Source organism: Asterias amurensis, chromosome 17, assembly GCF_032118995.1.
Source record: "Asterias amurensis chromosome 17, ASM3211899v1".
Lineage (NCBI taxonomy): Eukaryota > Metazoa > Echinodermata > Asteroidea > Forcipulatida > Asteriidae > Asterias > Asterias amurensis.
Genome location: NC_092664.1, coordinates 9,390,089 through 9,402,425, shown reverse-complemented (window position 1 = coordinate 9,402,425; position 12,337 = coordinate 9,390,089). Strand labels below are relative to the sequence as shown.

General features: G+C 37.1%; 1 protein-coding gene across 3 annotated transcripts in view; it reads left to right on the top strand.

The window, feature by feature from the left end:
- Positions 1-11,191, top strand: part of LOC139949593 (uncharacterized protein C8orf34 homolog) — a 32,203-nt gene extending 21,012 nt beyond the window's left edge. For 2 of the 3 annotated variants that reach the window (XM_071948003.1, XM_071948001.1), the window contains exons 8-14: positions 249-316; positions 3,833-3,900; positions 4,500-4,677; positions 5,339-5,366; positions 6,291-6,342; positions 7,238-7,364; positions 8,890-11,191. In XM_071948003.1, coding sequence (XP_071804104.1) covers positions 249-316; positions 3,833-3,900; positions 4,500-4,677; positions 5,339-5,366; positions 6,291-6,342; positions 7,238-7,364; positions 8,890-8,982 — 614 coding nt within the window. In that variant the 3' untranslated portion in view covers positions 8,983-11,191. The remainder of the gene's footprint in view (positions 1-248; positions 317-3,832; positions 3,901-4,499; positions 4,678-5,338; positions 5,367-6,290; positions 6,343-7,237; positions 7,365-8,889) is intronic. The other variant, XM_071948002.1, reaches the window with a different exon arrangement.
- The last annotated feature ends 1,146 nt before the right edge of the window (positions 11,192-12,337 follow it).

The following is a 12,337-nucleotide window of genomic DNA, read 5'->3' as shown; positions in this document are numbered from 1 at the left end:
GTTTTAACTGTGTTTAACTAGTTTATCAACTGGTTTGAACTAGTTCCAGTTAAACCCAGTTTAACTAGGTTCAACTGGAATTTCGACCTACATGTATGTTCACTGTTGACCCACCTGCACTGTATGTATCCACACCCTCGCATGCACACAACAACCACTGTACGTAATACATCAGATGGTGGACTGTACTTTTATGGAAGAAGAAGAAGTGATGTTAAAAAGTATCTATTTGAATTTCTCTGTTACAGAGGATGCTGATGAACTAGCGTTTGAGGGAGTGACGAACACCAAGAGAACCGGACATAAAGTCAGCAAGGTAATGTTAGAGTGCAGTGCATGTGGTGAAAGAAACAGAATCAGGCCAGGCTGTTATGCGGGGACAAAAGACAAACAAAACATTACTCGTTTAATAGCATTCAAAACACCATTTAATTCACAACACACGGTGCCTACGGCTTTATGTCTCATCCGAAGGATGCAGCATTAGTAAGATTCGTATCCCAATGTTTCTGGTTTCAGCCAAAAATATTAATGAAAGTGCTCTGGGGTTGTTTAGGGTATATGGTCATTAAAGTCATTATACACTTTTGGTACAGGAAAAAAAAAAGTTCACAGATTTACAAATAATTTATAGGGTTTACAAAAGGTAATGGTGAAAGACTTCTCTTGATATATTTATCCATGAAATGCTCTACTTTTTGAGAAAACATTAAAACAATGTCAATTTTCGACAGCGAGAATTTCGGATTTATTTTAAACACATGTCATGACACGGCGAAACCAAGAGTGGGTTTTCCGGTTATTTTCTCCCGACTCCGATGACCGATTGAGCCTAAATTTTCACAGGTTTGTTGTTTTATACATAAGTTGTCATACACGAAGTGTGGGACTTGGACAATACTGTTTACCGAAAGTGTATAATGGCTTTAAAAATATAAAGTTTGTACAATTACACCATTCATTATTAGTATCAATATTTTTGTTTAACACTTTTAAACCACATGAAAAAATCTCTTTTGAGTAGTATCACTACGCTCTGATCTTCTTCAGAAAAATATGTTTCAATCAGTATGCTGATCATCGTCAGAAGAATGAGAGCATACTGATTGAAACGTTCACTTGTTAACAACCATTTCTTTTCAGAACCAACACTTCGTGTACTCAAACAAATATATTTATATTGGTGTAACCCATAGAGTTATATATAAGAACTAGAGGGCGCACTGTTGATGCTTCTTGCACAATCGCGACGGGACTGCAAGATGACAAGCGCGTCATTCTGTACGCACGTTGAATATGAAATACACGTTTGAGTTGTTTGTTCAATAAAATGGCCGCACAAACACACGCTGTGAGATGGTTGTTTTGTCAACTTAGAAAATGGCCGCCTGCGTGCATGCCGGGGTGCGTATATAGGCCAGTGCGCCCTCTAGTTCTTATATATAACTCTATGGTGTAACCGCAAACCTCTCTTTGTTGTACTTTCACCATGCAAAGTTTCAAATCCTACATCTACATACTGTACATTGTAGGTTCCAAACTTGTTAATGAAGTTTTGAAACGATAATATTAACTGCCTGCCGAATAATTTGTCTCTTTGTATTCCTGTTGACTTTGGATGTTGTTAGGTCTCCTCACGTTTCTTAGGAGTTCTTATGGTGGGTTTATAACCATCCCAAATAACCTTTGCACAATTCTAACTGTGCTTTGTGTTTTTTCTCGTATTTCTTGTGATTATTCTTAACGCAGGCATGTGCTAAAAAATTAGATTTCAATGGGTATTGTTTTGAAGATGTACTTTAAAGGCAATGGACACTATTGGTAATTACTCAAAATAATTATTAGCACAAAACCTTACTTGGTAATGAGTAATGGGGAGAGGTTGGTGGTATAAAACATTGTGAGAAACGGCTCCCTCTGAAGTAAAATAGTTTTCAAGAAAGAAGTAATTTTCCACGAGTTTGATATCGAGACCTCAGATTTAGAATTTGCTAGCACACAACTTCTTAAGGCAAAGTAAACCTGGTTTTTAGAACTATTCAATTGTTTTAATCCTTAATAAATGTAGATGTATACAATAGCACTCATTTGGAAATTTCATTCCAAAAAGGTGGATTTGAGATATCACTGAAAATCCGAAGCGAATTATGTCCACGCAGAAAGAATAATTCCTAATAGGAGTACACAATCTGAGAAACATTTCTGACAGTAATGCTTCTCAGATTTAAATTTTGGGGCATAAAAACTGATACGTTTTTCCATTATTACCAAATTACTTTGACGTAAATTGTTTCTCAAAATGCTCTATGCTGTGTCGGCTTCTAACCAACAATTTTTTATTGCCATTCATTTAAAGAGTGATAACCAAACTCATGCCTTCCTTTTTAAATAAAGAAAGGAGGCCAACTAAAGAGTATTCAAAGAGAATTGATCATTTTTTCATAGAATTGCTACAGTCATGACAGTGAGGGAGTTTTTGATCTTTTGATGTTGCATGTTTTGTGTTCCTTTTCTAAAGCTTTTCGAGACCAACTAGGTTTACATATTGGATAACAACTGCAAATGGCTTGCCCTGATCAAGCCAGAACAGCTGAGGTGGCATGACCCAAAATATCCATGGGCTACAAATAACCACACGCTTGGCCTGTGCACAGGTTAAATGCTGTGGTGTTTTGTAGCAACATGTAGTCAGATACAGCCCCCCTTTTCTTTTTTTTTCTTCTTCTTTTTTTTTACTGTTTTTTTGTTCTTCACTTATTTGTATCTTTTGTCGTTACATCTAGTCTACATGTATATATATTTTTTCCTGCTGTTTTGAAGTTTGTTTTGTGTTTTCATTATACTTTATTTGCCTATTGCAATGTATTCATTTGAGACCCTTTGTAGATTTGATTAATTTTCCACTTGAATTGATTTGCATGAAAAGAAACAAGCCGGGTGTGTGGGTTCGAGATCCGGGTCGTGACACTTGTGTCCTTAGCTATACACATTATTGCTTCGCCCTTTTGGATGGGAGGTGAAGCAGTTAGTCCAATGTGTTGTGAAATGCACTTAAAATAGCCCATTGCACTTACTTTAAAGACACTGGACACTACTGGTAATCACTGTTAGCATAAAAACTTACTTGTTAACGAGAGATGGAGAGCTGTGAGAGACGGCTCCCTCTGAAGTAACGTAGTTTTTGAACGAATTTGATTTCGAGACCTCAGAATTTGATTTTGAGTTCTCAAAATCAAGAATCTGAAAGCACACAACTTCGTGTGACAAGGGTGTTTTTTCTTGCATTATTATCTCGCAACTTTGACGACCGATTGAGCTCAAATTTCCACAGGTCTGTTATTTTGTGCATACATGTATGTTGAGATTCACCAAGTGAGAAGACTGGTTTTTGACAATTACCAAAGGTGTCCAGTGTCTTTGAGAGAATGGGTTTGCCCGGTTTTCAAGTTAGATGACCCTTGGACACCTTGGATTATGACCCCTCCCCCAGTGCCCCAGCCTTCTTACTATTTGCCTGCAAATGTTTTTTGTTTTTTTTCTTAAGTTTTCAGTTTGCATGATGAAACCCATCAGTGTAGATATTTTTGGAGGATAACACTCCGGTTGTCTTTTATGGAGTGGGTTGTATTTGCTGTAGACAGTAAACCATAAATAGAATTAAAGGCAGTGGACACTATTGGTAATTGCTCAAAATAATTGTTAGCATAAAAACTTACTTTTTAGCGATCAATGGAGAGATGTTGATAGTATAAAAACCATAGGCTCCCTCTGAAGTATGGTTGTTTATGAGAAAGAAGGTATTTCTCATTAATTTTCTTATGTTTATTCACAGTCGATGAGAAGGCGTCCACCTCCCCCAGATCCTGAAGTGAAAGTTGCAATGTGCAGTAAATGTGCAAGGTTAGATTTATCTTTTTCGTAAAATGAATTGCTGTCTTGGGCGGAAAACAGGGGCAGGTTCACCATGAACCAGCCAAACCTTGGTGGTGAATGTGGGACATACCTCCCATGCTGAATACAATGTTGGCAGCCTATTGATGTTGGAACAAAAGAACGATGCGATGGGTACAATGTAGTTTCAAAAACCACTTAAAAACCCACCTGTTTCCAGTTACTCTTTAATTGTATTTGTTTTTCATTGCCTGTCATTGCTGAGCACCATGATCTAGATGGAATGGCGCTATACAAATCTGGTTATTATTGATACACAATAGTCCCTAAAAAGGGAGATTTTGAGCAAGAAACCCAGTATCCTTTGTTCACCTTTATTATGCATGATGGGGCAAAGATTTAAGCATCACATAGAAAGTGAATGCACTGTACATGTACATGTTACACAATGGAAAGTCCAGGCATAGTTTCTATCGAGCGCACTCCTTGATATTTGTTTTTAACATGTGTACTTGTCGTCCGTTTGTGGGTTTGTTTTTGCTCAAATACACATCTTTTGGTAAGTAAACCAATGGTTTATACTTCTTGATGACCTTTGACCTGACCAGACTCATCGGTGATGGTGGTGGTGACTCGAGCACAGTGGGTGGTGGTGATGGGTATGGCAAGTACGCAACCCTAGACAGCATGAGTGACGTTACATCAGGGGAGTATGGTGGGACGTTCAACTCACCACCATCGGCTAGCGATGATGACTTCGAGAGTGCCTCTCAAGTCGTCGGGCCGGTAAGTTGAGTTTTGAATTTTAAATGTAAAAAAAGCTCTGCATTGATTTCATGGCAATTTGTGTATTGTAAAGTTGTGGCCAAAAATTTGAGGGGTGGGGGGAACATTTGAGGTTAGAATTGTGAATTTGATCTTTAAAGATGCTCTCTTTGGGACCTGTATGTCAAATTACATGGGCATGTTTTAACTGGAAAATTGTGACAAAAAGTATCAATATTAGCCATGTCTGACGATATGATCACATAATTATGCAGAAATGGTAGGTTTATTAAAAGGTTTAAGTCGGATTTAAATTTTTGCATGGTGAAAGTATATACGGTAAAACCATTTTAAATATGTTGCATGGTTATGAACAAAAATGGTGGTTGACAACTTAACATTTTGATCAGTATTCTCCTAAAGGACATCAGAGCATACTGATTGAAAAACGTTGAGTTGTCTTTTCTAAACCAACATTACTCAAAAGAGATTCAACATGGTGTTACTGCAAACCTCTCTTAGATATAAAAGTATCTATGTCGACTGTCTTTGACTTAAATAAAACATAAAAACTAACATGATGACGACTTAATTTGTTTATTAATTTCCTTGTAACCTAGAAATAAATGTTAATTGAATTGGTTTGAATTGCTTGTAATGAATCTCTCTTTTCATTTTTCAGAGGCACCCAGTGTGGGTGGAGCCAGAGAGTAAGTTCCCTTTCACATTCCATTATATTTTATTCAGCTATTCTACCATGACCAAGTTTCAAAAGGCTGCCACTTCTAGCATCTGACTTGCATCCCCTAACAGAGATATTGACAAAATAGGGAGACCACTGACATTGGGCTAGATCAGTTGGTTCAAATCCCTCTCTAGTCAATTTTTCTTAGTTAAACCCCAAATTGTTTAGAATTTACCCAGTCAGTTTTCCTTGTGGTCTATTATTTTGGTAAATATAAAATATAAAATTTAACTTCCTCGAAAATTAATAAATTAGATGTTGTAATTATGATAGCAGTTTCATGAACTTCTTCCTAAGAGAGACGTTCATGTGGAGATTTTTATTTAATAGACCTTATGCACATGACGTCATTTCAGTACGGCGCCCTCGGTCAAAAGGAGGTTGTTCATTGGCCAATCTATGTGCGTTTCGATTGTTTCGTCACCGTTTGATCTCAAAGATGGCGGCTGGATGACGTCAATGCATAAGGTCTATACTTTAATTGGTAGAGTGAAAAAACAGGTTTAGCTTGCACAAGAATTTCTCGCTGCTAAATTGAATTATTAGTCCCTCTTTCAGGCAGAAATTTACATCTGACACTAGGTTAAAAACAGCGTATTCGTGATAGTGTCAAAACAGTTTTGTTTCATAACCAGTTTCTTGAATGTGATGACCTTGATACCCTCGGTCAGCTACTCAGATCGTTCTGACAATCGTTTTGTTTCATACTTTGTCAAGATGGTCTGGGGGTCGTCCGAGAGTGTCACGGTTATCCTGTTTCCTTAAACACGTGCTTATGCATACCTTTTATTGCAAATGGAGTGTATTTTTATCTTAACACCATTTTTATGGAGGTTTTGTTGAAATAAATAAATAAAATAATATAAACAAATATTTTGTTGTTTTACAGATGGATCAAGTGGACCAAGCAATACCGGACTGAAAAGTACAATGGTACACGAGTAAGTCTCCTAACAGTTTCTGAAAATTTCTACTGAAAAGATCTATGTGATATATCCTGTGAGGAGTAGGTAAAAAAGTTCTGGAGGAGATCAACTTAGGCGTGACATCCTTTTAGACCCGGTCCCCAAAGAAGCTAGGTGTTTGTCCGGTTCGGAATTCCCCTGGTTTTGTTTCCTTAATTTGCTTCGGTCACTGAAACGTATATTGCTTATTATGAGGTCTGTGGTTTCTGGCTCTGGGGTCACACAAAAGACGGCTTAAAGGCAGTGGACACTATTGGTAATTGCTCAAAATAATTATTTGCATAAAACCTTACTTGGTAACGAGTAATGGGGAGAGGTTGATAGTATAAACACTGTGAGAAATGGCTCCCTCTGAAGTAACCTAGTTTTCGAGAGAGAAGTAATTTTCATCGAATTTGATTTTGAGACCTCAGATTTAGAATTTGAGGTGGTCTCGAAATCAAGGATCTGAATGCGCACAACTTCGTGTGACAAGGGTGTTTTTTTTTCCATTAATATCTGCAACTTCGATGATCGATTGAGCTCAAATTTTCACAGGTTGGTTATTTTATGTGTATGTTGAGATACACCAAGTGAGAAGACTGGTCTTTGACAATTACCAATTGTGTCCACTGTCTTTAAGCCCAAATCCTGTCTCCTGCGGTAGGATTTGAGCTTCTTGTCAGTTTAGAATATCGAGTATAAACAGATAAAGACCGATTTAGCAACCAGACTTAAAAAAAAAGGGGTTCCTAAAAGAATGTCACGCCTTAGTACCAAGTAACCTACTGAGGACTTATGTTTTGCATCAGGATTGTCATCATTGACAGACATGGTGCATTAGAAATGTTCAATACTATTGTTAATATTATTATTATGACTTTTTTTACAGCAGCAGTAGGGAGTTATTCAGCAGTACCAGTCATGGAGCTGGTAACCAGAGTAGTAGCACATACAGAGCACAGACGTCATTGGTTGGTCAAGCGTGGGATACAAAGACGTATCGGTCGCAAACTGAGGTGGGTGTAACTAAGGGAATCAATGTGTGGTGAAGAGGTTTTCAACTAGTGGTTTAATCCCAACGAGGCCTGGTTCTTGATAATTTTACCAAGCTGAAGTCGAGGTAAATTATAAAGAACAAGGCCTCGGCGGGTTTAAACCACTAGTTGAAAACCGATTCAACACACTTTGATTTCCATTCATAAATACCTTTTCGGTCAAAAACATCATCACTTTTTGGTCAAAAAGTAAAATAAATGCAAAAATTACAATTGTTAAATGATTTCTTTCAACACAACACCCCTCCAGCTATGAAATGGTAAAGCCCTCCGCCGCCCTCGGGTAAACAACTCCTTATAAGGGAATGCTGTGCGCGTCGCGTGTGTCGCGTGGCGTGGCACAACTGTTTCAGCCGTTGCTCTCGACCAATAAGAATGAAGAAACTGACTTATAAGAACAGGTGCAAGGTCACATGTTACGCCCATGAATTAACACTTTTTACCGGTCATAAACAAAGGTTTATACACACCCACGTGACGCGCTCTCCACCAATAGGAACAGCGAAACTGTCTGAGGTATTTATGAATACAAAATAGTAGTATTGATAATGTGGACTTACAATGCGCACGTCTCCGGAAAAACACTCAAGGCGCGTACAAAAACAACAACAAGGGTGGTACAGAAATGATGTTCAAAACAAGGGAAGGGAATTACTAGCAAAACAAATGGGACTTCAATTTTCTCTTGAGCTACATTTAATGTGGCATGGAGCTTGTTCCAAATGGCAGGTGATTTAGGATCTAAAGCTTTTGCTGCAACTGGGCCAAAATGCTGGAACCCTCTTCCTCAATCTGTTCGTTTAACCAATTTCCTGAGTTCCTTCAAATCCCAATTAAAAACCCACCTCTATTGTAAAACATGTAGTTTTGTACTCTTTTTTTTTGGTTGCTTTTGTATTTCTTAAGCCCTTTTGTATCAGCGCTATAAGTAAAGTTATTATTATTATTATGATCTGACTTCAACTATAAAAAAGGATAGATAAAAATCGGGCATGACATTCTTTCTACTCCTCATCTGATTTCCAAATATATTGGAAATATAATTGTTTTAAGAGGAATATCAATTCCTGCCTCCAGCTGTTTAATCTTTTTCTTCTTGAAGACCATTACCTAGAGTTTTTTTTTTTTTTTTTTTTTTTTTTGGGGGGGGGGCGAACAAAAAAAATAAATAAAAAATATTCCCTCAGAAACATTCAGCAAAATTTGTATCAGAGGTTTCTTTACCATAGTTGACTACACTTATACCTAGTTTTCTTTACCATTGGTGCTGTCAGTCGACCAAGCTTTACACACAAAAATACACACATGCCCGAGCACACAATGGTCATCTGTTATGAAGCAGTAGTTTTGTCCACGTTCACCCTCCATACCCAAGCTTACTGTGGTTGGAAAAAATTGGATCTTTCCAAAGACAGTAAAATAAAATAATATAATTAACTTGTGGTAGACTTCCTAGCACTTAGTCATCTTTGTCATTTATTTGCAGGTATCAACTCATCGTGTCGTTCATACGGATTCCCTGAAGGATTTAGGAAGATCTTGGCAACAGCCTTCATCAGATGAAGACTCTGGATTCTAAGAAGTCCTCTACATTAACCCTAACATTCCCAACCCTTCAGAACCCCCGAAGAGTTATTTGTTTCCATTTGACCGCAAATTCCATCTTTAACAACCACTCCTAAAGATGAACAGAGTAAGACCAAACCGGTTCTTCCAGAGCCAACACTCCCTCAAAAGAGATTTCACACATGGTTGTACCCGCATGTTCACTGTTCATATTTATATTTGTAGTTACTCTTATTCTCCACACAGTGCAAAGCTTCAAACACCATTTTATTAACAAACCTCATTGGTTGACAACCTGTGCTTGCATTAGGCGCAACGACAGTATTGTTGTCCTTTCACACGCATACATTTTGTAAAATTGTATTTAACCATGCTAAAACTTAGCGAGGGACCCTTGCTAAATGGCTCTCGTGTGAAAGGGACTTTAGTGTCTACCATATCTCAAAAGGTCAATTGCTTTTGTTTCATATTTTGTTTGTAATGATTCACTTTATTGGAGCAAAGTTCAAATAGCTTGTTTCTTTTAGCAAAGTTAATCATAAGTCATATTGTAAATAATTGGTGTTGCAATTGTATATGGTATTAGAATCAGTTTTTATTTGTAATCTTATTGTATGTGTACACCCAAACCAAACAGTGCTCAAGTTGTTTAGTGTCCATCATCTCTCAAAAAAAAGGAAAAAAGCTTTTGCTTCATTGTTTCTAACTGATGCAATTTATTGAAGCAAAGAGCAATAGAGCTTATTTCTTTTAGCAAACTTAATTTTAAGTCATGTAAATACTTGTGTAGCAATTGTGTATAATATTAGAATCAGGTTTTATTTTATTATCTTATATTTGCTTAATTCCTTGCTCTGGATAATCTAAAAGTTATAACTATGTATATAGACGCACGATATAAACATATGTTTAGGTTACACTGGGCTGAGTAAACGGGGCCTTATTTCATAAGGGCGTTTTAACACCTTAAAAGGCGTTTTGCAGATACTGCTCAGAGGCAGTGGGCACTATTGGTAATTACTCAAAGTAATTATCATCATAAAACCTTTCTTGATTACTAGTAATGGGGAGAGGTTGATAGTATAAAACATTGTGAGAAACAGCTCCCTCTGAAGTGTGACGTAGTTTTCGAGAAGTAATTTGCCACAAATTTGATTTTGAGACCTCGGATTTAGAATTTGTGGTCTCGAAATTAAGGATCTGAAAGCTGTTTTTTCTTTCATTTTTATATCACAACTTCGAAGACCAATTGAGCTCAAATTTTCACAGGTTTGTTATTTTATGCTCATGCTGAGATACACCAAGTGAGAAGACTGGTCTTTGACAATATACCAATGTTTCCAGTGTCTTTAACAATGTTTTTTTTACCAAGGGAAAAATGACTGGGTTACATTTTGTTACATTTGCAAATGTAAACTTTATTCCATGTCTGCTGGTAACATGTTTCTGCTAAGTGTTTTTTTGTTCTTTGCTTATCAAGTTTGTTGTGCATTATACAGGGTTTATTAAGTTTAGTAACTCGTCTTAACTTAGGATTAATCTTAAGTTCCGCATGCTACAGTGCAGGGTTGGGACTCGTTCAATCTAAGTCCTAAGATTAGTCTTAAGTTTAGGAAGAGTTTTGTGAAAATCGACGGCAGGTCTGTTTGAGGGAAGACATTGTTGTGTGCCCGGAAGAAGGCCATAAGGCTCTACACCCATTTTTTATACACATAACTATTATTTTCCAGTAACAAAAGGCCGCAAGCAATATAGGGCATCTGACAAAAATGAATGGCAGAAAACTAATCAAACTTTTACGCTCCTCTTGGAAAGGGTTTTGCAGGTAAAGGTAAAAGATTTGTAATTTCATAAGGGCTATAAATCTTACTTTGCAAAAGTCAATTTAATGTGAAATTCTAATAAATTTCACAGACGCCAACAGTGGGTCAACCAGGGCCAAATCTTCTGACGCTGCCTACCACAGAGCTCTGCGCTTACAGACATCCTCTGTAAAAAGTCTGTAAAGCTTGTAATTCTGTGGGCCATAAGCACAGAATGATCCACAAGAAGCAGTTCCCAGAAATTGGGATCAGAACTTTTTGTAAGCAACCTGAAATTGTGAAGTTATGCCAATCAAGTGTAGTCCATAGGGAAAAGTATTTTGATGTGTAGACATATTTTGCTGTTTCCAGTGGGGACTCTTTGTTGAATTGGGCAACAATAATAAATAAATAAGACAAAGTGACTAATAAAATGAATCGACACTCTGTTTTCCCCCCTTTAAAAAAATGTAGTATGCCTACATCTGACTTTTAAAATGAATTAGGCACCATTTCAGTGGAGCTTGCCCCCCCCCCCCCTCCTTGTTTTAAAAACAAATCACTCCACAGTGCATTATTTCCCATTTCCATTGTGTTTAATTTTGTTTTCTGCAATAGGCCTACCAAGCCAAAGACAAAGCCAACCCCAAACAGTAGCAGTAAGCCCCCGAACCTAAATCATAAAAATGATTTTAAAGGCAGTGGACACTATTGTTAATTACTCAAAATAATTATTAGCATAAAACTTTACTTGATGAAAAGTAACGGGGAGAGGTTGATAGTATAAAACATTGTGAGAAACGGCTCCCTCTGAAGTGCCATAGTTTTCGAGAAAGAAGTAATTTCCACGAATTTGATTTCGAGACCTCAGATTTAGAACTTGAGGTCTCGAAATCAACCATCTAATCGCACACAACTCCGTGTGACAAGGGTGTTTTCTTCTTTTATTATTATCTCGCAACATTGATGACCGATTAAGCTCAAATTTTCACAGGTTACTTATGTTATGCATATGTTGAGATACACCAAGTGAGAAGACTGGTGTTTGACAACTACCAATAGTGTCCTCTGCCTTTAATTTTGTTTTCTGCAATAGGCCTACCAAGCCAAAGACAAAACCAACCCCAAACAGTAGCAGTAAGCCACGGACCTAAATCATAAAAATGATTTTAAAAGTTGTTAAAATCCAAACATGGTAATTTTCAAAGACCAGTCAGATACCATAGGGCCTTTTATTTTAAATTAATGCGACTCTACATGAAAGAACAAGAGTCGCAAGTGTACTTTGTTTTTGCTGTCAAACATAATTTTGTTGACTCAAAATCTGTACCATATTGCGACCTTACAGAAAAAAAAACTTATAAAAGTCTTAATTGGTCAGCTGAGTCACAAGTGAAAACCCCTTTTTTTTTTTGCTTTCAAACATCTTTTTTTCTTACTAAAAAATGTCCCCAAAGTTTTGTTTAAAAAAAAGAAAATCCAACTTAGACTTGTACCGTTAATGTTAAAGAGCGCCACCAACCGCTCGGGAAAAAATCCGCGGGAAATGAATGGCTATGTCAAGCC